General features: G+C 42.9%; 1 protein-coding gene across 1 annotated transcript; it reads left to right on the top strand.

The window, feature by feature from the left end:
• The first annotated feature begins 12,142 nt into the window (after positions 1–12,142).
• Positions 12,143–25,144, top strand: Fcamr (Fc fragment of IgA and IgM receptor). Its single transcript, XM_036201779.1, has 8 exons — positions 12,143–12,181; positions 14,333–14,390; positions 15,698–15,838; positions 21,372–21,710; positions 22,725–22,851; positions 23,047–23,706; positions 24,326–24,444; positions 24,987–25,144. Exons 1-8 carry the CDS (start codon positions 12,143–12,145, stop codon positions 25,142–25,144), a joined length of 1,641 nt encoding a protein of 546 aa, XP_036057672.1.
• Positions 25,145–26,963: the final 1,819 nt, after the last annotated feature.

The following is a 26,963-nucleotide window of genomic DNA, read 5'->3' as shown; positions in this document are numbered from 1 at the left end:
ATATATGGCTAACATAGCTATGAACCTGTGGTGTCAAGACCTGTTACAACAATGGAACACTCAGATTAACATCCCTCCAACCACAGAAATAAATCATAAACTAGCACATGTTTCTGAGAGAAATATTAGAAGGTATTATTCTAATGAGTGGTTACCAGCCATCCATATTATACAAGAATAGGGCACAAAAATTGATGATCTTCCAAAGACACCAATAGCTCTACCTTTAAAATGGTTAACAGACAAGCCTGTATGGGTTCATCAATGGCCTTTAACAACAGAGAAACCCCAGGCTTTAGAAGAGCTGGTAGAAGAACAGTTAAATGCTCAGTATATTGAAGAATCTACCAGCCCTTGGAATTATCCTGTATTTGTTATTAAAAAGAAATCTGGTAAATGGAGAATGGTAACAGACCTTAAAGCAATTAACAAAGTAATTCAGCCAATGGGCTCTCTACAATCTGGGATTCCTTTGCCTACTCTGTTACCTAAAGGATGACCTTTCATAGTTATTGATTTAAAAGACTGCTTCTTTTCAATACCCTTACAAGAAAAAGACAGAGAAAGATTTGTTTTCATGGTGCCTACTAACAATAATTCTCAACTGGTTAAAAGATTTCAATGGAGAGTCCTCCCACAGGGAATGTTGAATAAATAGCCCAACCCTGTGCCAATATTTTGTACAACAGTCATTGGAAGTGATACGTAAAAACTTTCCTAAATCTATAATTTACCATTATATGGATGATATTTTACTAGCTGACTCAAATGCAGATACTTTAGAAAGAATGTTTGAAGAAGTAAAGAAAATTTTGCCTTGCTGGGGATTACACATTGCTCCTGAAAAGATACAAAGAGGAGATTCTATTAATTATCTAGAGCAACAAAAATTTAGACCTCAAAAGGTGCAAATTAGGAGAGATAGACTACAGACTCTTAATGACTTTCAAAGATTATTTGGAGACATTTCTCATCTGCAAACTATTGTTGCGGTAAAAAATGATGAACTGAATAATTTGTTCAAAACCTTAGAAGGTGACAAGGACTTAAATAGTCCAAGAGAATTATCACCTGAAGCTGAGAAAGAATTGGCCTTGGTAGAAAAGAAAGTATATGTGGATCGTATCGATCCAAAGCTGAATTGCATTTTGGTTATTTTACCTTCTAGGCATTCTCCTACAGGAATATTAATGCATAGAGAAGATATTATATTGGAATGGATATTTTTACCAAATAAACCAAATAAAAGATTAAAAACTTATGTGGAAAAAAATCTCTGGCTTAATTTTGAAAGGAAAATTGAGACTTTGTCAATTAGCAGGAATAGACCTAGCAGAAATTGTTGTACCTTAAACTAAAGAGGACATTGAAAAATATGGACAGAAAGTGAACCTTGGCAAAGAGCTTGCAGCAATTTTTTGGGAGAAATTAACAGCAAATATCCCAAAAAGCAATAGAATTGATCTTATAAAGAGAGCTGACTGGATCTTGCCCCGAATTGTATGGGAAAAACCCATCTCTGGAGTTCGTACATTTTATACAGATGCCAACAAACAAGGAAAGGCAGGTTATAAATCAGAAAATCTAAGTAAAGTGGTTCAAAGTCCTTATAATTCAGTTCAAAAATCAGAATTGTATGCTATTCTGTTGGTATTAATGGATTTTTCAGAACCTCTCAACATAGTTACTGACTCTCAGTATGCTGAAAGAGTGGTATTACATATTGGGACTGCAGAATTTATCCCTGATGCTTCAGAATTAACTTCACTATTTATTCAATTACAAGATACAATCAGGGAAAGGAGTCATCCATTATATATAACTCACATCTAATCCCATACTGGTCTGTCAGGCCCTCTAGCACAAGGTAATGATGAGATTAATAAACTATTGATAGGAAATGTGCTAGAGGCCTCAGAATTTCATAAAAAAAAAAAACCCTATCATGTCAATAGTAAAGGTTTAAAAAAGGATTTTTCCATAATCTGGCAACAAGCCAAGGAAATTGTAAAGAAATGTTCTACTTGTTCCTTTTTACAATCAGATGTCATTACCAGCAGGATGTAACCCAAAGGGTACTCAGAGGAATGAAATCTGGCAGAGGGATGTGTTTCACTTTGTGGAATTTGGAAAATTGAAATATGTACACCATACCATTGATATTCAATGGGTGACTGCTTTGAGTTCTGAAAAAGCTGATTCTGTAATCACTCATTTGCTAGAAGTTATGGCCATCATGAGTATACCTGCACAAATTAAAACTGACAATGCTCCAACATATGTCTCTGTTAAAATGAAACAGGCTTTTTTTTGCTTATTACAATATAAAGCATATTACAGGTATTCCACATAATCCTACAGGCCAAGCAGTTATAGAAAGATCCAAGAGAACTCTAAAGGACATAATAAATAAACAGAAAGGGGTAACAAAAAACCCCAGAAATAGACTGCACAATGCTCTATTAACTTTGAATTTTCTCAATGCTAATGAGAAAGGAACAACAGCTGCAGATAGACATTAGATAATAGAAAAAACTACAGAATTAAATCAGCCTACATACTTCAAGGATGTGCTGACTTCAAAATGGAAACCAGGATATGTATTACGCTGGGGACAAGATTTTGCTTTTGTTTCTGCAGGAGAAGATAAGCTGTGGGTACCATCAAAATTGATAAAGGTTCAGTTTGAACAAGAGAGACCTCTTAACTAGAAGAGGTGATAGTTCATCAACCAACATGACCATCCAATTTAAACTTATTTATGCCATTAATACATGCCTTTTCATTTAATCAGATATAACTTGCCAAAAGGGAACCTCCCCAAAATTAGTCTTGGGGAAGTGTTTTTGTTTTTGTCTTTTAGGAGAATGAAGGCTAAGGAATCTGAAGAACACTGGACAAATGAGACAACTGAAGAAAAGGGACAAATCATTTATCCCAGGAAACAGAGTAAAATGGCCTTTTGGTATATCATCTACAAAATTTCGTAAGTCTTCCTAAATATTTGTTTCTGCTCTTCTCTAAAAAAAAAAAAAAAAAAAAAATTAACACTATTGGCCTTCTTGTAGTCCCAGTTCAATTAAAATTTAAAGCTGACTTTGGAGTTGGAGAATGGCTCTCTTCTTCTTTAAACTCAAGCATGTTGTTAAAAGGAAAATGAAAACTCCCTGTATCATACCAGAAGAAAGAGCCATCTTCTGACATGGGACAAGAGAAAAACTAAATTAATTAAGGGACTATTCTATTACTAATCTCAATTTTTTGATTCTATTCTGATTCTTTAAACCTTTCTTAAAGTATGAATTTTATATCAAAATTTACAAGATATATATATATATATATATATATATATATATATATATATATATATATATATATATATACCTTTTAAACTTCGTTAAGATAATAATGGTCATATAGAGTACTAATTAATTCTAGAGAAAAGGCTTCAATTAGCTGCCTATACATGTCTTTGTGGTTGAGTCTTTTATCAGTTTTCTGCAGGAAATCATAGCCAGGGCTAAAATCAACTGAAATCACCAGGAAGAAGATGGGGCCACACAACAATAATTCCACGTGGACAATAATAATATCACTAAGCTGACAAACATCATCTACAGATAAGCTTTGGACTACAAAGTGCTCAGAGCAATTTTGAGAAGACTACTGAGATGATCCAGTTTCAAAGACTACTTGAATAAGGACTTGAGATAAAGCCTAAACTTTGGCATTATGCTCAAACTGGACAACAAAGATATAGCTACCTTTCCTAGAATTTTGACAATTAACCCAAAATTTTTCTTTTCAGAATAAAGATGCCTTTGCCCATACCCAGAAGAAAGCAATTTTAAGAATACGATGTCCTCATTCCCAAAGAGGTGGTGTGGGGTGGGTGTTTTTTTTTTTGGTCTTTTAATGGGTTTTGGGTCTGGGATCGTTTTCATTGTGTAGGAGGGTTGGTTACAAGTTGTTAAGGGTTAGGAAAAGGGCTAGGCAAAGGAGATTAGATTTAAGGTGCTTGTTTAAAAAAAAAGAGAGAGAAAAGAAAAAGACAATTACTAGTTTTAAATACTTTACATTGGATTCGATTGTTTTATATTGTATACAAATTATATATATATATATATATATATATATATAATTAGAATATGCCATACACATATTTCTAATCTTGCTCAAGATATTGTACTTATACCATTCATTTAACAATGTAATGCAATTTGCTGACCCTTGAATGTTATTATTACCAACTATTAGGATATATAGAAATGAAAGTTAGTAGTTAGACATTACAATTAAACTTGTAGTCATATTAGGTGTGTTTTCAAGATTTAACAGATATATTTTAGATAGACAGATCATCTTCAAGCCCTTCAGAGATCTACAGAATATGGCATTTAAAATGTTATAATAACTTAGAAATTTTTCTTTTTTGTTATGACTATGAGACATGTCAGCTCCTGGCAGTACCAATCTACTGCAGAGAAAATATGGGCATTGAAGAAACTGCATATGGAATTAACTTTCATTGTGGCAAAAGTTAGCCACTGGACAACAAAGTATCCTTGAATCAACTGCTGACAAACAGGACAGACAGGACATGAAACAAAAGGACTACCGATTCTTGCCAAAAACAAGTGTGCTTGTGGCTTTAACAAAAGGCATCTTCTGAAGCCAGGACAATATGGCACCATCCCTGAAGTCAGTAGCCTTTGCAATCTGGAAAAGGTACTGTGATCTTTTCTTCAAAGGCAGCTGAACAGGCAGTGGGCCGATGGCTTCTGATGTGCAATGGAACAGCAGATGAAACAGTTATTCTTGAAGAATAACTAAGCTCACCCCTCTCAATAGTAGACTGGCATTTAATAGAGGGATGTGGAGAAGAACGGGATGCCGAGATGAAGCCACATATACACAGCCAAGAAAAATGGACAGCTGAATTAAAAAAAAAAATCAACAATTTCCAGAATTTAAAATCCTGAATCATGACATGACACTAATGGAATTCAGGTGTTTCTGGTACATGGACTGCTCTCACCAAATGTGAGGTCAAACTGTTGACCTTGTGTATATCCTAGCTTACAAATGATTCTGTCAGATATGCTAAGCCTATAGGCTGAAGATGATGCCCCAACACTGCGGAGAAACCTCAGGTGACTGTCCAGGCAGCTGGCTGTTTCTGTCAACTCATATATATATATTTTTTTGGAAGCTGCTTGCATGAACTTCCTGTTTTTATTTTTTATTAGGTAGTATTATTTCCTTATTAGGTCTCTGAGAGAGTTGAAGATCAGTTAGTTATAGTTATAGTTTTCCTTGTTAAGAATTTCAGAAAAGAAACTCACCAGGAGGTGTAAGTGTATAAATTTGAAAGATGTTATAATACAGTTCAGTTAGTAATATAAGTTAGGATAGAAAGTGAGTCAGGTACATTTTGGACTTAACAAAATAGGATAGATAATGGAATTATTTTCTCTGAATTTGTCAAATAGGAATGGATGAGACATTTTTTAGGTATTTATTGCTTGTATATATGGTATATAGTTATTGTACTTTTGTATATAGTTTTTCTTATATTAGTTATAACTTTTTTCCTTTTTTCTTTTTATTAAAATAGAAAAGGGGAATGTGGTGATATTTTATTTGTACTGAAATGTGATTTTATTTGTATATTAATAAAATTGCCTTGGGGTCAGATCAAGCCATAACAGAAGCTGGGGGGTGGTGGTTGCATGCCTTTAATCCCAGCACTTGGGAGGCAGAACTAGGCAGGATCTCTGTGTGTTCAAAGATACAGCCAGCATGGTGACACACACCTTTAATCTCAATACCAACTATAGAAGACCTGGAGGTCTGTACAGACAGGCAGTGATGAAGAGGTCATGTGGCTGGGTTTACAACCAATGAGAAGGCAGAACAGAAAGTCTATATAAAAGACAGGACACAGGAAGTAGGTCTCTTGCAGAGAGGAAGGACAGAGCAGCAGTGAAGGGTAAGCTTTTCAGCTCTCAATTATTGCTCTGACCTTTTGACTTTTAACTCTGCAATTGGCTCTGTGTTTCTCATTTAACAAGATGGCTACATCTACACGTTATAAATTTCTACTTTGACAAATTCATAAATGTATACAATGTATCTTGATTACCTCCACCCCAAGTCCATCCTCTTTTCACTAACACGTCCCTCTCACTCTCATATCCTCTTCTGTTTTGTTGTTGTTGTTGCTTGTTTGTTTTTTTAATAACCAACTGAAACATGGATAATCTACCAGTGGCTATACTCTTTAAAAAAATGACCCCCAGTCCCCAGCAGCCATCAATTGTCAACAGCTCTTCTGCCAGGTATGGGACTTCATGAGCCCATACTCTCCCTTCCCCCGCTGTCATCTTGACTGGCTTGATTCAGTGCAGGTCTTGCATAGGTGACCACAGTTGCTGTGAGCTGATGAGCACAATAGCCGTGTCATGTCCAGAAGATAGCATTTCACAGCGCTCCTTCCATCTTCTTGTTCTGACATTCTCTTCTGTGATGCTCTCTGTGTTTATGAAGGTTTATATAGATGCTTCATTTGAGATGATCACTTATTATTAGTCACTTATTCTTAGCACTCTGACCAATCACAAGTCTCTGAATTAACTATTGCTCACTACAAAAAGAAGCTTCCCCAAGTAAGACTGTGAGCTGTGTTATTTCATCTTTAGAAAGTGGTAGGCAACATGTATGTTTAGAAAAATAAAACAGTGATATGATCCCCCTAGAGGGCTTATGATCTACCCAACCATGGACTTTGTGTGTGTATGGGTATGAGTGTTTCATGTATGTCTGTGCACTGTGTGTGTCTTAGTTAAGGTTCTTGTTGCTGTGAGTAGACACCATTGCCGCGACCGCCTCGACCAGTAAGGAAGATGCAACACCAGGCTCTTCTTTCAGCAGTTTATTCAGGAACCTTGAACAATCTTCTGACTTCTGACCCCAGGGAAACTCGCTCACAGCCTTAAGTAATCACTGGGTAGCCAACCCTGATACACCACGTGGGCACTACCAATAGGTCCAGGTGCGAGTAAGCAAGCCAGATTCTCAGCCTTAGCCAATTAAGGAGTTGTTTATCACAGAGAGCGCTCACCATCGGGAAGGCGGAGGGCAGAAGCCAGCGCCATCTTTAAGGTGCGGCTGCACGTAGCTCTCTACACACCATGACCACAGCAACTCTTACAAAGAAATCATTAACTGGGGTGGCTTGCTTACAGTTTCAGAGGTTCAGTCCATTATCATCATGAAGGGGAGCATGGCAGCAAGTAGGCAGACATGATACTGAAGCTGAGAGTGCTACATCTTGTAGGCAACAGGAAGTCAACTGATAGTCACACTGAGAGAAGCTTGAGCAAAAGAGACCTCAAAGCCCGCCCCCATGACACACTTCCTCCAACAAGGCCACACCTCTTAATAATGCCACTCTCTTTGGGGGCCATTTTCTTTCAACTCCGCCCCCCCATGTGCATGCCTGGTACCCATGGAGACCAGAAGGGGGAGTCAGATACCCTGGAACTGTTTTTTTTTTTAATTTTTTAATTTAATCACACCATGGACTTATAACTAGATTTACAGTACCAGACATGAATTCCTAGGGAATGGGCCTCAAATTCAAGCAAACATAGTTGGTAACTCCCATAACTCTTGTGCCACTACAGCACCAGCAGGCACATCTTTCCTGGCAGGTCAGTATTGTAACATGCAAGGTCCACTGCAAGATATGGCCATTGATGAATTTTTTCCTCTAACGGCCTGCACAGCACCTTCCGGCATCATCAAAGCTAGCTATCAGGGAGGAAACGTCCAGTTCAATTACTGCTTGTTTCCTTTATAAGTTATGATCAAAGTATGTGGTGTCTTTAATAACAGTCTTACCATCCATTTCTGTTATAAAACCAAGAGCAATAGCAAATAACCTGTATTGGGGGAAGTACCCCTGGGGTCTCCCCAACCAAAAGTGCATAGGGAAGTATCCCACACCTGGCACTGATATTTTCATGTAATGACCTGTGTCTTCTCAGAGCAGCATTGTTCACTTACACAGAACACTTCCATTCAAACTCTTCATTATCATCATGTAGTTTAATTAGTTTACAAGCAAGTAGATTTCCATATGACTTTTTCAACCATCCCTAGTCTTGACTAATCCTCCTCAATCCTCTTTCCATACCCATTCTTCTCCATCTTCCACCTGTTACCCCCACTTCAACTTTTCCATCCCCACTGTACCTCTCCTCTACTTTCATAACACACAGCAACACCTTTTTAACAAAACATGGTAGAACAGATAGAAATCCCTGGCTTAGCACAGAGATGAGCTAGTTTGGTCAAACTGCAAAGGAACCATAGGCATCCCACAAGAAGAGGCCTTAGAGGGCAATGGCAGAGAAAATCCTTTCAATGGATTAAGCTCTAGATAGAGTGGCCAGTTACCTATTTTTAATGAAACAAAAGACAGCTTAATAAGAGCTAAAGAGATTGCTCAGTGGTTAAGAATACTCATTGATTGGGAGAGGACTGAGTTTAGCTCTAGGCTATTCCACCAGGTGGCTCACAACTGACTGTAATTCCAGTTCCAAAGGATCTGATGTCCTACTCCAGCCACTGCTTCATATTAAAAAATGTACGGAGGCCTACATGGATAAAAGAGTGGGAGACGGGGTAGAGAGGCATGTGGGTGTACAGAGAGTGAGCTAAATGTGTACAGGCCAATGCTCACGGTATAGAACCCACATAGAAAGACACACTGAGCTCCCAAGAGGACACAATGGCTTGGCCATGTAACCTCAGCCATCTTATGATATTAGCAACTTGCTGGCGCCTGGGGATAGCACCTCTGGTGGTGTCCTAACAAACAGCACAGCTGTGCTCAACTAAGAGTCAACAACTGTTTTGTTGCCGTTGTTCGTCTGTCTGTCAGTACTGAGAATAGAACCCAGCGCCCTAGTGCATGTTAGGTAAGTGCTTGAACACACAGTTGCAAGCCCAGTCCTATGGTATGCCAGCAACAGAGCTGAACATCAAATTGCCAGTATAACTCCATTCTCCCATGAAGCCATCAGCTTCCTTAGTAGCAGATCAACTACTTAGAGCCCCCTTTGGTTCATTAACACGGGGCAAAATCTACGACCTAAACCAAATTATCCCAACCAGTGTGAACATGCTTCTCACTTCCCTAATTCCAGCCCCTCTGGAAAGAGGGCAGTAAGAGCTGTGGATTGTTTCTTACAGCAACCCACACCGAACATTCTGGTGTAAACTACAGAGGAAGTTTTCAGGTCGCTTGCTTCCACTCCTGAAAGGCTCTCCCCGGATCATTTCTTCCACCTCCGCGGGCAAACTCTACAGAAACTCAAAAGTACCTCAACATTCTCCTAACTGCCTTTAGCATGCAGCCTGGATTTCAGGGTTGAACATTGCTGGGTCACAAGCCCTACTATCAGCTAAATGATGGTTGTAGTTGTAAAAAAAAAAAAATCTGCCAAATGCCATTATAAAATGATTACTTGTGCTATTCAAACAGCTCTCTCTGTTGTTATTTGGAGTGGTGACAAGTCTCAGAGTTCAACTTCCTTTGTGGGTTTCTGAGAGTGATCAGGACGGGCAGTGATGGGGTTGTTTTTCCAATCCTTGATATGCTGACAAGAAGGGAAAACATATCTTTCCAGCAGATAAGAAAGGCAGGGGAAAGGGCTTCAAAGCACCAGGTATAAGGAGTAGAGAAAAGCTCTGGGGAATCTGCCCAAAGCACCTTCCATTCATTGCTCTCCTGTGTGGGTTTAAGAACCGAGCTTACTGTTTGCTATTCATAGTTTTGTGAACATGTTCGGTAAATGCAGCCATTTGCTAAAACTAGGACTGGGAGCTTGGGGGGGGGGGGTGCAGGGACAGGTAGGAAGAGGCTAATGATGTATAGCCACAAGATTGTTTAGCCTGATTCTGAACTCAGGGGATCCCAGTATATGACACAGCAAAAGCTTATGTAAAAGAACCAGCCCAGACTTTGTTCTGGGCAAGGAAATCCAGTTACACCCTCATCCAAGTAGGAGCCAGCACAATAGGAGCAGTACAAAGTTTTCTCTCCATAAAATTTCAGAACCAGAACATCTTGGCTCTGGGTCTGTGCTTTGAAAAGTAGCCCAGTGTGATATAATCATCTGTGCCTTCAGTGGCTTCAAAGTCTTCAAACGGTTGTGAAGTCGATTAAATTCTGAAGGCACGCCTTAATATGCATTATTTATAAAGTGGAAGTGTGATGTTGACTTTAAAATATGAATTTTAATTCAGTATTATCCTAAACCATTTTAATTTTAGTCTTTCAAATAACAGAATGAGAGGGGTAAGGGAAGGAATGGAGGGGGAAATTCATGGACAGATGAAAACTTGCAAAGGATTTTTTTTTTGTTTTAGCATTTGGTTAGTGTAAGACACCTGCTTCCTCTTGCTATAAACTAAGGTAAGGATATCATCAATGGCTAACATTTTCTGGGAATTTATTGCAATTTTTTTGCATTTATTTTACATGGTGCCTTTATGAAGCAAGAGCTGTTATTTCTTGATTAACATAGGAAAGTGAGGTTTCCTAAACATTAGGAAAACAAGGTTTAAAGAGAATAAACAATCTGGCCCATATTATTTTCCCACAAAAACTTGAAGGGAAGGGAAGCCTGGCTTCAAAGTCTATGTGATTCAACATGGTGTGATATTGATTCCTAAGGAGAAGAGAGGGAGAAGCCGGGCCTTAGCTGCCTCTCTACCACCTGCATGGGAATTATTAGTTCTGGGGATCAGTCTCTGAAGGCAGGGTCATGTGCAGTTCCTCATATTGCACACTTCTAAGAGGATGCCTCTCACAATGCCGGTGCATTCTAAGGTATTCAAGAGGCTATTGGTGGGGGTGAAGACCAGGAGCTCTGGAATGGGAACCAAGTGGAAACCTATGCTGGCCAAGTCCTGGCATAGCAGTAAACATGACTATCACAGTCACTAGTACACATGCACACACACACACACACACACACACACACATACACACACACACACACAGAGAGAGAGAGAGAGAGAGAGAGAGAGAGCTAGTCATACTCCAAGAATCCCCCTTCTACTTCAATGTCGTCACACCTGGGGAAGCATTGGATAATATCCACAACCGCCCCTGGTTGTTCATGGGGTGTAACAAAGCACCAACTGAACTCATTCTAAGGAAGAAGGGCCTTTGGATCTGGCCCAAGGTTGTCATTATCTATGAGGGACCCTGGAAAGGGTCCTTAACCACCAGCCGCAGCATCCTTCCTCCTTTGAGCACCCTTGTTTTGAGCGATTGGATTCTAACAGTTCAAGACTGAAGAGACATAGGAACACTGTATCTTTTGCAAAGAGAAGAGCCGCTATAGACAGTTTCCCAAGGGGAATTCCGGTGGTGCTTTTCAAGTGCAGCATCTACTTGGGCCCCTGTTGCCCGTGTTCTCTGTCTGTGAAGACCATCTCATTAATGTATTGTTCTTTGTTCAGGACACGAGTCAGTGAGCAGCAGAGCATGACTTTGAATGAAAGCCACTGAAACAAACCACTCAAATGCCTTCTCTTCTTCACAGAAGCTGATGTGTCCAGGTCAGTAGTGGGGCAGCAGCTGATGGCCAGCTTTCGGGGGAATTCCTTTCCTGAACCCTGAAATCCCCTTCTCCCCGGCTCAGCCATTGCATCACTGGTTCTGGAGGTTCCTAAGGGGGCTTCTGAGATGGGGCTCCCTAAAAGTCTGGGATCTCCAACAGGGTATAAGAGAAGAGAAGCTAGGGACCAATGTGCTTCCCTGAAGCTACTGTCACCAGCCCTGGAAAAGGTTCCAAAGTGACAGTGAGGCCAAGAGGCCAACATTGACTTTGTCTCATCAGTAAAACTCAAGAGAAGGGACCCTGCTACAACTGGTCCGAGGTGAGTGGCAGGGCTCCCCCTTTAACCCCAATCTTCCAGCTCCAGCTCCCACTACTATCAACAAACAGATCATCCTGCCTTCTCAGTCTCCAGATCTAGAGAAAGTAACCGGCAGACACTGAAACACAAGCATCTCCTTGGATAAAAGAAAAAGTCCAAGTCGATTTTGCTCCAGACTAAGATGGACCAAGACGCCCCAGCTAAGCCCAGAGAACAAAAGGTAACATGGCTTTCTCTTGGAGGTCTAGGTCTTACTCTCAGAATGGGTAGTAATTTGCAGCAGCAAATGTGACTTGTCCTCTAGGGCCCACCTCCGAGCAGGTAGGCTCTTCCCAGAGGCCAGAGAAGACTTGAGGAGTTCAATCCCCAGCATTTCTTCAGTCCTCCTTTTTGCCCCAGCAAAGTATACTGAGTCTGAAACCTGGAGGAGGACAGAAGCAGTGCACATTAGATGCAGAACACATAGCTGCCCAGGCAAGGCTCTTTTTTTGTAGTAGATGAGAAGCAGCTGGGTCAACGTAGCAGCCTCCAGCCATGCCAAGCCTGGTGATGCTGTGCTCTTCTCCCTGCACATGCCAGACCACCCCACAGAATGCGGATGAAGGTGGGTGAGAAGTGGGATTCAGAGGGGCTCCGGGGGAGCTAAGGGAAGCCACACACCAGCCTGTAATGAGAATGAGGTGGCTGAGTTTCCTGGCAGGACTCTAAACTCTAAATGTGGTGCAAGGTAACAAAGGCCTGGGACTCTCAGTGTCCTGCAGAAAGGATTCCTGAAGGTCACTGGCAGGGAGGGTGACTGGAGACATTCCATGGAATGATATCCTTCCAGCCCCCAATCAAGACCGATAAGTAGCTAGGGACATTTTATTTTATCACACACCATGCTTCCTCATTGCCCCATGCAGGCAGCTTTGCTCCTGAAGCTGAGATACTGTCACACCATTGGGCTTCAGAAGAACTGGGCCGCCTGGTGATATTGGCCTTTACGTGACCTGTATTAGGACTTGACACTTTGGAAACAGTAGCCTGAGGAAGTCAGAGTACCAAGCATGCAGGGAACCTGGATTTGGTGAATATTAATCAAACTAGGGACTAGGTGCAGTCACACCCTGGGAGAGCCTGAAGAGGATGGGGTAAGGCAGGGAAGGGAGGGGATTGCCCTTGACAGTGCCCAAGGGAGAGGCAGAGGGAGCTAGAAGATGGAAGAAAGCTGGATCTTTTCAAACAAGCAGCTCCGGGTCCCTAGACAGTAGGGCAGTCAGAGGTTTTAGAAGACATGACTGAGTAGAGCCAACCAGGGCACAGGTGGCTGCTGGGAGCCTAGTCTAGAGTCTTTATTTTCTCCTGTCTTCCTCTCCCTTCCCTCCTCCTATCTCCTCCCCCCTTTTACTCTCCCTTTCTCCTGCTTTCTCTCTTCCCCCTTCTATTCTCGTTTCTCCTCTTTTGGTGTGACCCTGCACAACTGGGCATAGTTGGGAGTCAAAGGGTTCCTTGCCTGTGTGCCTTAAAGTTGGTATGCTGATCTTTCTTAAGACTGGTAAAGTATACGTTCACATTAAAAGAAAAAAACGAAATGAAACAATGGCGCCTGTGGATCCAGAGAACTGCAGCCAAGCACCCATGAAAATCCTCAGTGAACACAGATGATGTGTATGAGGGGCAATCTCAGTCTATTTAACCCTGAGAAGTGACCCCTATGGGGTTCCCTGATGGAGCACTGGACTCCTGCTCCCCATAGCTGCCCACGGGGCTCACACTATGCTTGATCTGGTTTTAGAGCCTAAAAGTAAAAGGATGTGACACAAGGCTCTTCTTTCAGTGAGTTCCCAAGGCCAGCGGAAGAATGCAGAACCGAAGGTCAGATGGACATGAGAAGGGTCCGAGAGAGCTTTCTAGAGGCTATGGAGAAGAAACAGAATGATGCCCTAGTGCCAGCAGGGTGAAGATTTAGTTTTAACTCAGTCACACATGAACAGTGAGACACAAGGCTCCTCCTGAAGAAATAACTCCCCTCTGCAAGGAGAAAGGATGAAAAGAGAAAGTGGAGGGATATCCTCTATCCCAGAAATGCGGTACCCACTACACAGTGTCCATCAGTGGCTCAGAACCGCCATCTTTTCCTGGAGAAGAGCCAGATCCCTTTCCAAGCATCGCAAACTGTGCTCTAGCTTTGAAATGGCTCTTTCCACTCTGCACTACTCTGTAGTATCCACTTCCCCGACAGGCAGTTCTCTGGCCCTGCCTTTCAATTAGAGTCCCTCAGCTGCTGGAGCAAACTGAGATTCCACAGCAGCAGTGCATGGCCTAGGACCCCTGCCACTTACTCTAGCTTCTCATATGTCTCCCCTGGGCCTCTTGTCTTTGGTTACAGGTCTCCAACCAGAGAACAAGGTGGAAAATACTCCTCCTCATACTCTGCCTGCTCCATGGTGAGTCCACAAACACAGCCTAGAGTGGGGCTTCAGAGACTGCTGGGGACCTGGGAATGGAATTCAGACCAATCAGGCAGATCTATTGTCTTCTCTCCTGGGTTCCAACACTGTTGTGCTGTGGATATGAAGGCCACAAGAGTTCACCAGAGACTGCATATGCCCGGCTCAAGGATATCTAGAATAGCCATTGTTTAGACAACCCCCCAACACACACACACACACACACACACACACACACACACACACACACACACACACACACACACACACCTGGGCTCCCCCAACCCCTCTCTTCCATTTAAGTGGATGACTTGAAAATTAGCTGTTTACAGGGTGTTCCAAGGTTCCAAAGTATGCAAAACACAAATGTTACAGGCTTCATTTCCCTTCATTTAACAAACACTTAAGTGCCAGGCCCAGCATTAGCAATATAAAAATGGAACCCTATCCTACATGTAAAGAAGTCAGTATACAAAGAAATTATACGATGAAAAATTTAAGTGCATTTAGTCATTTGTTTAATGCTAGTCATTAAGGGTTTAGTGTGTGCCAGGAGCTGAGGACAATTGGATGATAGATAGAATCCAGTCCCAATAGTATTTGCAGCCTCATGTGCTGAGGCAGGCCAGGAACAGACCAGGCAAGTGGGTAAATGATCCTTTCCCCTTGCAGTTCTGTGTAACTTATTATGATGGTAACGGTGAGCAATGGAAGAATGTGGGGTGTGTGTGTATGTGTGTGTGTGTGTGTGTTGTTTAGACTCTAATCCAGAGAGGTGTTTTACAAATCATTATTGAATTCATTAATGTGTGAAAACATTATAATAACACTAAAAATGGATTAACCATGTCTGGCTCATCAACAAATCAGAGTAAACCAACAGTCAGTGTTGTCCTGTGTGTGATGTAGAACTCCTAATCACTGGCTGCCCCTCAGGAAGGCACGGGACCTCTCTGTTCACATAGAGGTAACAGTCCTCTTCATGTCTCGTGTATTCTAAACCTGATTGTTCTAAGGATTCTGTTAAATATTTTGGTCAGGACTTTAATCCTCATTCAGGGACACATCCCTGCATCCACACAGGGACTGTGAATGTTAAGGCGTGTAGTCTCTGGCTGCCCCCAATCTCTGCTCTGCCACTCAATACCCAGCAGGAGCAGAGCCAGCAGGAGCAATGTGAGAATTTGCTCTCTTAGTCCACAGGATGTGGGGCAGAAATTAGAGTTGACATTACATTTATTTCCTGAGAATGGCTTTGTAGGCATTTGGTGCCCCCTGATGGCTTGGCTTCTCCCTTTGCCCAGGTTCATCCATGAGCGCTCCACACAGACGACCCCATTCCAGAGGGCTACAGGTTGACTCTCCCACTTCGAGGACCCATCTCTGCACTATGGAAGCACACACAGCTTCCACACCCCCTTGCTGCTGGAAGAACTCCCTTACAGGTACAGCCCTCTTCTCCCTCTGTCTGACCAAAGACCTCATTTGTCAAACCAAGCCCTGGCCCAGTGGAAGGTCTGTCTCAACTGCAAGCATCACTCCCATCCCTACGCCTGACCCCAGTGGAAGTCATAGCAACCCACTACTCTTAGTAATGGTAGAAATGAGTGAGACATCGGGTCCCCCACATCCACCAAGAAGCAGAGAACAGCTACAGGGTCTCCAGGTGCATTAATCCTAAATGCCAGCCTGTTCTCTAATTCTCACAGTTGACTAATACAAAATTCAAACCTTTAATTATTCCAGAAGCCAAGAGCTACTGGTTAGTAGCTCATCACTTGAGATGTTGGTTCTTAATTCTGGTATTCATGGAAAACTATGTGCATTGCAGGAGTCCATCAAAGATTCTCAGTCAGCAAAGCTAGACTGTCCCATCCTCCTGACTAATGGTACAGTGATCCTTTTAAATGTGCCAACTCTAGGACACAAGAATTCCTAGAATCTAGGGTGTGTACATTATAATAATAATATTTTTAATGGCGACTAATATTCTTGCTTTTTAATTTTAAAACGTAATAGGAGTAACCTTTATCATGAGTGGTGTGTTGTTTAAATAAGCCTTCAGTGGTATTGCTACTATCAAAGCATTTATGATAGCTAATCTCCTGGAATTAGACCTTAGACGCAAGAGACAAGCAACTTGCAAGTACTCAGAAGGCAGCTGAGTTTATGCTCTGCTGTCACTATCTTAAAACTCTTTTGTGGCTATTGTTGGTTTGTCTTTGTCTTCTTGGTCTAATTTTTTAGTTTTATTTACATTAGTGTATATGAATTATATATAACGATGGACTTCATTATGATACTTTATGTATGTATGTGTATTTTGATCATATTAACCCCACTATCATCTCTTGCCTGACTTCCATCCTAGCAGATCCCCCTCTTCTTTCTAGGTAGTCACCTTCAACTTGTGTGTGTGTGTGTGTGTGTGTGTGTGTGTGTGTGTGTGTGTGAATTACTTTAATTAGGGTTGCTTACAGAAGCATGGATAAAGAGTTGTTTACAAAGATATGGTCAGCTTCCCAGGGTCTACACCAACAACAATTAACTACCCATAGATCCTCAGAGAAGGGTCCCTCAGGAGCACCCCCAGCAGGCATTAACTCCCTTTAAGTCCTCATGGAGGGGTGGGGCCTCTTGAGCCGTTCTCCTGTCCTTACTAGAATAGTGGCAGACCAGATCTTGTGTCAGTCTTGCAAAGGTAATCACAGTGGTTGTGAATTCATGTGTCTGTGTTCTTCAGGAAGACTGGCTTCTAGTTTTCTTTTCGTTGTGTCTCCATCTGGTTTTGATATCAAGATAATAGTGGTTTTTGTAGAGAGAGTTTAATGGTGTCCCTTTCTTTCCTGTATCATGGAACAGTTTGGGAAGCATTGGTGTTAATTCTCTGAAGGTCTGGGAGAATCCACCTGTGAATCCATCGGGGCCAGGAAAATGTTTATCTCTTCTTCAATTTCATTACAGATACATTGGATTGTCTATCTCCTTTTGGTTTAGTTTTTGATAGGTCATATACATGTAGATATTCATTCACTTCTTTTGGATTCCAATTCAGTGGAATATATGTTTTTAAGGTGTGTACTAATAACTTCCTGCATTTCATTAGTATTTGTTAACACTTCCCTTTCATTTCTAAATGTTGATTTGATCTCCTCTTTCTTATCATTAGTTTGACTAAGAGTTGATCAATCTTGTTTATCTTCTCAAAGAACAACTCTCTGTTTATGAAATTCATCTTATTATAATGAAAATTTTGTTATAATGAAATTTTTTTAATTTCTATTGCACTAATTTCTGTCATGATCTTAATTATTTCTTCCCATCTACTGATTTGGGGTTTGGTATATTGTCAATCCATTTGAGGTACCGATGGTTTTTTCATAATATATAAATTTTCCTCTTAGAACTGCTTTCATTGTATCCTGTAAGTTTTGCTATGTTGTATCTTCATTTTAATAGTAAAACATTTTTAATTTTCTTATTGGTTTCTCTTCTGATCCATTCAATATTCGGTGGCATGCTAGTTAATTTCCAAGAGTTTGTGTGTGTTCTAAAGTTTCTTTAGCTATTGAATTTTAGTTTTATTCTATTGTATCCATATAGAATACAATGAATTTTTTCAATTTTCCTATATGAATTAAGATTTGCTTTGTGTTCTAACATACGACCCATTGGGCTGCTGAGAAGAAAGCGTATCTGCCAGGTTTAGACGGAATGTTCCATAGCTATCTGCCAGATCCACTGACCATTTGATCTACATGTCATCTTACTCAGATGTTTTTGTTTTTGTTAGGGTGACTGTCTGTTGGGTGGGGTATTAATGTCACTCACTCTTACTGTGTTAGGGTTAATCTATGCCTTTGCATCTAGCATATTTGGGTGTCCCTGTGTTCTATGCAGGTTTAGAATTGAAACATCCTCTTGAGGATTGCTCCCTCAATCATCAGGAAATGGCCTCTGTATTTTGATGATATTAGAAAAAATGGCATTGCTTATTTCAAAGGTCAATTTGCACAGAACACCTTTTTCCATGGTGCTGCCCTAAGGTAGTATTAATCCATCTTTTATGGGAAATTGAGAAGTGTGCACTAATTCCTGTCAAATTTTGTTGATTTTGTTGCATTTGGTGTTTTCTTATTCCTGTCTAGCTTAACTATTATCATTCAAGAGTGGTTTATTCTTTTCTGTGGCGCCATGGATATATTTGACTTTCTCTCCAATCTGAGAGATTTCTTCAAGTATTTTCTGTTAAAGCTGAGTTAGTAGTCATGAATTTCTTTAGCATATTTTAATTGTGGAAAGTTTTTATTTCTCCTTCAATGACAGATAACTTTGATGGGGATCACAGTCTGTGTTGGAGTAGTCACCTTTTAAGACTTGAAATATATTATTACAAGCTCTCCTGGCTTTTAAAGTTCCAATGGAGAAATCTGTTATTCTGATGGACCTGCCTTTGTATGTGACTGGAGGCTTCTTGGGCATTTTCAATGTATTTTCTTTGTTCTGTATACTTAGTAGTTTAATTATAATATGACAGGAGGAGCTCTTTTCCAGTCTCATCTGTTTGGTGTTCTAAATGTCTCCTAGATCTGGACTGGCATCCCTTTCAAAATTTTTTGAAAAATTAAAAGGCTCACAGGGACCTATCCAACTCTTTTGCTCAGCTAAGCATCCAGTTCTTGTTCATTCAGCTGTTTCTGTAGAGTTAGGGATGGGTGGGTGAGGAAATAACTTCTCTGGTGGTTTCCACTGCCTTTGCCCAGGTAGCATGGTTAATCCAGGTGCTGATTCCCAGATGAGTCTGTTTGCATCCCTGTGAGCCAGGTAGGTATTGCTCTTTTTTGAGACAGGTCTGCCTCTGCCTCTTGATGAGATTGCAGCATATGTTATTATACTCAGCCTCATCTTGAAACATAATAATTTGGACAAGAAGTCTTGCACTTTCCTCCTGTACCAGGATCCACAAGTTCTTTAATTGTTTCCGGTAAGAGAATACTGGTCAGAAGTTTCATGGGTTCAGAAGCCTTAAAGACATAGAGCAAACTACCAGGTACTCATATCCCAAACTGAATGTTTGGCGGTCTTTCTATAGGAAGAAATTATGAAACTGGTCTCAACAACAGCCCAACAGGCAGCCATCTTGGCTCCTAAGGGAGGGCAAAGAACTCTAGAAGGGCTGAAGAGCTTGATGTAAAAATTGTTTTGGACAGAGATACGCCATTTCCTCTTGCTCTAAGCCATGTGAGGGAAGGAATGTCTAGAGAGTGAACAAATAAAATTGTCACTATCCTCCAGGTTTCTTCTGACAGAAAGACAAAGTGTGCTTCTTTTGACCCAATTTAGGACCCTCTCCAAGAGAGCCATCCATGGGGGACTGTGACCACCAAAAGAGGTACAAATAGCCAGAAGTCACAGGGCTGTTACTGGAAGCCATAAAAGGCCAGCAAAATAAGAAACCATTCTTACAAGGAGAAAACTAGAGACAGGAGCCACCAAAAAGATAGCTGGGGGGCAAATAAAGAAGAGACGACTTTGGACATTAGCCAGGCATGGAAACACTGTCTTATGCACCACCACCCCTTCTCTGTGCCAGTCCTGGGAGGTCCCCAGGCCTCAGCTCTAAGTATCCGAAGAAAGCAAAGCCAGAGACCCAACCTGTACATCTCTTCCCTGGAAATCTCAGAGCCGAGCGAGAACAGAGAGAAAACCTTCAGCTAGATGAGACACTCATGTTTCAGTCTGTTGTCTCATTGGGCTGGATGTATAATTTTAGGCTAGACTAGATGGTGTGTGCCTGAAGAGACAATGAAATCTACTGTACACATATTATGCCTGGTGTCTCATTAAGGAGCAGAGAGTTCAGAGAGAGTGTAAAAAGTCAGTGAAAGAACAAACTTTGAGGCAGGCAGTGGTGGCGTATGTCTTTATCCCAGCACTTGGGAGACAGAGTTAGGTAGATCTCTGTGAGTTGGAGACCAGCCTGGTCTACAGAGCAAGATCCAGGAGAGGCACCAAAACTACACAGAGAAACCCTGTCTCAAAAATTTAAAAAAAAACAAAAACAAACAAACAAACAAACAAAAAAACAACAACAACTTTGTTTCTGCTTCCACCTTATCAAATTAAAGTCTTCCTGCACACTGGCTTATATATACTCCAGTTCAGCTAAACATTGCCAAAGCTTCTCACCTGTGCTCTTTACCAGCTGTGTGCCGTGTATGCTCAGTTCTAGAGAGAAGTGGCTAGTGTGGGAAAATGTCGATCTGGAAGATGCACAAACCAAACAGGCAGAACATGCTACTCTTCAGAGGAAAGCACACCAATACATGTGGGGACATGTTATTTTAGCAATTCGTGTTACAAATACGCCCACACTAGTAGAGCTTCTCTCTCTCTCTCTCTCTCTCTCTCTCTCTCTCTCTCTCTCTCTCTCTCTCTCTCTCTGTTGTTTTGGTTTTTTGGGTTTTTTTGTTTTGTTTTTCGAGACAGGGTTTCTCTGTGTAGCTTTGCGCCTTTCCTGGATCTCACTCCATAGACCAGGCTGGCCTCAAACTCACAGAGATCCGCCTGGCTCTGCCTCCCGAGTGCTGGGATTAAAGGCGTGCGCCACCACCGCCGGCACTAACACTTCTCTTTTATCTGCTGTGTAAACCAGAGCCCTCTGCCTGGAGTTGCCTCCTCCTTCTCATAAGCATGTAGATGGAGTTCAGTGGGATGAATGAGACTCTGAACAGACTTACCCGAGCACAGCTAATACATCAGTGTTCGCTAAGCTCTGGGTAAGAGTCTTTCAGATGAGGCCTTGAATTCAGCTCCCTCTGTACTTTGGCCAAGGCCTACTTCCTCGGTGGCAAAGCTCTTCGGTTCTATACACCACCTTCCCAGTTGTGTTTTCTGACAAGCAGTGTTCATGACTAACTCCCTAACAGGGGTTACACTCAGGATTCCCTTTCCATTGACAATTCTCTCTGCCTGCAGGTGCAAATGCATTGAGAGGCCCAAGGCTGGTGTCTGGGGAGCCTGGAGGAGCTGTCACCATCCATTGCCATTATGCCCCCTCCTCAGTCAACAGGCATCAAAGAAAATACTGGTGCCGCCTGGGGCCTCCATTGTGGATCTGCTACACCATCGTGTCCACCAACCACTACACTCACCATGACTACAGAGGGCGTGTGGCTCTCACTGACTTGCCACAGAGCAGTTTGTTCACGGTGAAGCTGTCTCGACTGTCACTGAATGACACAGGACTTTATCGCTGTGGCATCGGAGACCGAAATGACATGCTGTTCTTCAGGATGAATCTGATTGTGTCTGCAGGTATGAGCTGACTGATGCCTGATGGGCCAATTTTTGGAAAGCCGAAGTTCAGAAGAAATGGGTACAAGAGACGGCTCATAAGCCCAAGAAAGCCTTGAGCCTTTCTCAATAAATAGTAGGGGAGTTGGAGGAAGGCTCTGAGAGGTATGCTTTCAGTTAGATAGAAGTTATCTCCAAGAAGTCAGATACTAGGGAAGAGTGCCCCACAGCGTATATAAGGCCACCCACCTGGTTCTTTCTATTCTGAATGTTGCAGAATGAATGTTTGAACTAAGGTCCAAAGATGCTGTGACTTCTCTGATTCCAGAAAACTTAGTGTTCAGACATGCAGAGAAGAGGTAGTGTTGGTGATGTCTGCATGAGAGGACAGAAGGTCTGGGCTAGGCTTCCCTAGAGGAGTGCCTTGCTGAGTCCCTCAAAGACATCTGACAGTTCCAAGGCTCTGTTCCAAAGGCTGGATCCAGATTCAGACATAAAGGTCTAAAGTGGTGTGTGTGTGTGTGTGTGTGTGTGTGTGTGTGTGTGTGTGTGTCTGTCTGTCTGTCTGTCTGTCTGTGTCTGTGTGTGTGTCTGTGTGTGCACACATGCATACTCCCTAAAGGCTGCTCTGCAGAACACCCAGTCAGAATGGATCTTTCTGGTGAACATATAAATTCCCTTGAATGCTGCAGTCCACCTATCTGCTACAGTTGTAGGCTGATTTACTCTTTTGTTGAATAGTAGCACAGGTTCCTAGATATCTGGATAGGGAGTATGCAGGCCTGAGGGAAGGAAATAGAAATATAAATGTGAATATTTGCAAAACCATGGAAGAGTGCTGGGATCCTCATCTTCTAATGTTATCTGACTTATTGGCAGAAGACTGCATCTCTTAACAAGCAGTTTGATCAAATGTCCTTTGCTGAATCCAGGAGGTAGTTTAGATAGCCTTCCTGCATAGCCTCTCTTTGCTGAATCCAGGAGGTAGTCTAGATAGCCTTCCTGCATAGCCTCTCTTTGGGTGTGTCCACACAGGTCCTTCCAACACCACCTATGCAGCAGCTCCAGCTTCTGGTGAGCTCATCACAGCATCTCCTGGGATAGCATCTACAGCAGCCAACAGATGGATGCTGGAAGCCACCCCGATTCCAGAAGGCCAAGGGTCAGAATGGGACAGATCAGCTCTAACTACAGCCAACAGACAGACCCCAGGAGTCACCCCGATTCCAGAAGGCCAAGGGTCAGAATGGGACAGATCAGCTCCAACTACAGCCAACAGATGGACCCCAGAAGTCACCCCGATTCTAGAAGCCCAAGGCTCACAGTGGGACAGATCAGCTCCAACTACAGCCAACAGATGGACCCCAGAAGTCACCCCGATTCTAGAAGCCCAAGGCTCACAGTGGGACAGAACAGCTCTAACCACAAGAATAAGCAAAACTACAGCTTCACCCAATGGGAGACAAACCCCAAGAACAGCCAGGATGATGCTTCCAAGGACAAGCAGCAGAGAGGAGGGCTCTATCAGGACAACAGTCCCCACCCTGGAGAGTCCAGCTTCAAAATCAAGAAGCATGTTAAGTACAACACCAGGTGTTAGAATATGGGGCACCAGAAACTCAGTAACAACTAGTGCTAGCACCAGTGAGGGTGGGGGAAAAGGTGCAACCTCAGAGGCTGATGGGCCTCGGGAGGAAACAGAGGTCAGCGCGTCTCCAGAAGCACCCAGGAAGACCACAGGAACCACTGGGCCATCAGTCCTGATCTCAGAGCATGTGACCTGGGAAACTCTACAACAAGCAACGGAGGATTCTAAGCAACAAACACGGTACTCCGTGGAAGAGTCATCCCCAGTGCCAAGTGCATGGACGTTGAATACTACACATATGCCAGTGCCATCTGGAAGTATTTATGGGAGTTTAGAAAACATTGATGGAGAAAGTAGCCCCCCAACACCAAGCCAGCTTTCATCAGGAAGCCCTAGGTGGGCCCCTGGCCAAGGGTCATCCATGAAGAGGTAAGCCTTGGGCCCCTCCTCTGGCTTGGGGCCTCAAGTCTGCCTTGTTTCCTGGCCAGGCCCTCCTTCTGTAGCCCTCTCTCCCTTTGTATCTACAAATCAGTAAACGGTGGGATGGGGTACATAAGCATCAGCTGCCATCCATCTCCACACTTCAGCGCCCATGCTGTGATAATGCTATTCTGAATGCTTTCTGGTGGTTCACAAGCAAAAACCTAAATGATATGATGAAATAATGTTTTAGGCTGAAACCCTTGGAACTCTATTTCATGTGAGGGCCAGAACTCCAGAGAAGGGAAATAACTTGCTGAAGACACACAGAAAAGTTGGCACAGAGCCGAATGCCAAGGCCAACCTCCTGACTCTCACTCACCCTCTTTCTCAGGATGGCACGTTGTGGCCCGTGCATGAGAGGGTGGGGTGAAGCAAAGGATTGAGGAGCTGAAGAGAGCAGCTCGGCTGGGAGCCAGTTCCAGGGACAAGGGTGGCCAGTTAGCCTGGGACTCAGCTTGTCCACTTGTGAAACGAGAGAGGAGGGCTACCAGTCTTGATAGCCATCTAGCTCCGACCTCCCTGACCCATGCTCTGCTCACACTGACCACCACCCCTCCCCCTGCAGTGCTTTTACAGGAGGAGAAAGCAACTCTTGGATCCTGACTCCCGTCTCCAGTGTGCTGGCCCTGGTTCTGCTTGTTGCTCTGGTCCTATTGAAACGGAGACTCCGGAGAGAGAGGACCTGTGAGTTGAGCATAAGTAACCCCAAAGCTAGGGAGAGGAATGGTCCTTTCCACCTGATACCCTCAGGGCTGGGTCAGGTTAGATTGAGTGTCCAGAGTAGAAAAGGTAAATTCTACTCTGAATCATTGAACTATGCTTGGTTGTGGCTTCTTAAAATTCCCTCTACACTTGTGCCTCAGAGGCATTCCTTGGCTTCAGGAGATCACTGGGGGATGACGGTGTGGAGCCACCCTGGCAAACTTTCTGCAAAGCTCTCACTGTAATGTTCCAGGCACGCAGACTCCTAATGTAAGTGCTCCACGTGAGTGCTGCAGGGTGTGTGGTCTTGGTAAAAAGAGATCGACACTTTCCAGGAGGCAGCAGGAGAAGCTGAGGTTCCCAGGGATAGGGATCAAATCATCTGGACCAATCTTTATTATTCTAATGGGCCCAGCTACCAGACTTCTGTCTTAGAAATTCCCAGAAACTTGGCTCTCATTCTTAGGAAGGCAAATCTCTATGTCTGCCCCAGAATACTCACAGCCTGCTCTATGTCTCTACAGCTCAGGAGGCAGAAAGGCCACCAAGGATCACTCTAATTCAGATGACACATTTCCTACCAGACAAGCTCCCTGCTGTGTTGGTAAAGGACTTGCAGCAGGGGGACCTTCCTTCTGCCCAAGCCAGCCTGACTGTCCTGGAGAAGGACCCAGGACCCTGAGGATGGAAAGATAAACAGCTCAGTCACCCTGGGAGGACCAAGACCAAATGTCCCCATGGCTTCTTCAATCCCCTTCTCACCTTCACCCACACGAAGACTAGCTTTACTGCACTCAGCCTCCATCTGGGGACTCAGGGGTCAGGTGCTCTCCACAGCCAAAGGTACAATGATTCAAAGAAGGCTTCAAGAAAGGGCTTGTGGTCTGGTTGTTTTCAACTGCCTAGCCTGCTGCTGCCCATTACAAGCTTTTTGAGAGAGAGAGAGAGAGAATATATGGAATCTCTCCATTTCTGACAGTGTGGAAATGCGAAGTTCCATGCTGTCGCTGCTGCCTCTCTGGTCACCCTTCTTCCTCTATGCCTGTTTGTACTCAGCCTGCTGCTCGTGCTCAACAGCATTCTCATATACCGGGCTCACCTGAGCAAGCACAGCCATAGCTCCTTAAGGGCAGTAATTGTGTTTGATCCATTTCACTCCATCTCCAGTGAACTTGCAAACCGAGTGGGATCCCAGCCAGTTAGATGCCCATGCCTGGGGACGGCATGGGTTTGGTGGACTCTGGGGAGCCACCTGGGCAAGAATCCCCGAGAGCCCCCATCACTTTTGCTTGGGAGAGCCTTAGATGACCACATCGGTGGGTGGTTTGTATGTGAGATGGGAGGGAAGAACAGCCATTCACCTCACCATCTCTCTCCACTGGACCCTGTCCTCATCACACTGTCGACCTTGTGACCAGGTCAAGATTTTCTGGGATTTTCCTAAATAATGGAAGAAGAGGGTACTTTTCATGAGGTTTTCACCTTCATTATCAATCTCCCCTTGTTCCTCTGTTTATAAATCTTTGATATCAAAGGCTGTGAACAAAGTTGGAAGTGGTTTGGGAAAGAAGAAAAGAGGGACAAATGAAAGGAATTTTATGTGGATTCCGCCTTATAACCATATCTGTTTGGGAACTTTAGGAAAGGTCCCAATACCAGTTTAAGAACTGTGACCTTGACATCTCCAGAAGTCTCAGTCTTGCCTTTTAAGCTGTCAGTGGCATCAAAGTCCTTCAGAAACACTTCTGTATGGTCATGACTCCAAATATTATACTGAGAGAGCCAAGAGAGATACCGTCAGGGCTTCTGAGAGGCTTATCTTAGGGAAGGAGGCAGGTTGAATGCAGCTAGCCAAGTGGAAACACATAACTTTGAGCTACAGATACTTAATCTAGAGCAGTGGTTCTCAACCTGGGGGTCAAATGACCCTTTTACAGGAGTTGCATATCAGATATCCTACATATTCAGATATTTACATTATGATTCATCACAATATCAAAATTACAGTTATGAAGTAGCAACAACAATAATTTCATGGTTGGAGGTCACCACAACATGAGGAACTGTATTAAAGGGTTGCAGCATTAGGAAGGTTGAGGACCACTGGTCTAGAGGGAATCTGAGGCCCAGTAGAAGAAGTCACTTGTTTGAAGTCACCAGATAACCAAGCTAGTAAAATCTGAGTGGAGACCAGAGAGTGCATGACCTTGGCCTAGTGTCTGCACCTCACCACTGCCATGTTAACAAAGCAGGACTTGTCAAAAGCACACCACACCACACCCATCACTTCAGACTACTTCTGCTTGCTATCTCAGCCTGCCTGAGAAGCCAGGAAGAGAGACAGAAAAGCCACTATTGCCCCATCCCACCAACGGACAAGCAGTTCTTGACAGGCACACAATTCAGCCAAGACCACTTAGTTTATTGATGGCTACAAGGGGTCAAAAGTGCAGGTTGTTTGGTCTGCCTAACCTATCGGTCTTTACCAGGATTATCCATAG

This window comes from Onychomys torridus, chromosome 11 (genome assembly GCF_903995425.1).
Source record: "Onychomys torridus chromosome 11, mOncTor1.1, whole genome shotgun sequence".
Taxonomy (NCBI): domain Eukaryota; kingdom Metazoa; phylum Chordata; class Mammalia; order Rodentia; family Cricetidae; genus Onychomys; species Onychomys torridus.
Note: the sequence above shows the minus strand (reverse complement) of the source record. Positions and strands in the feature narration are given on the sequence as shown.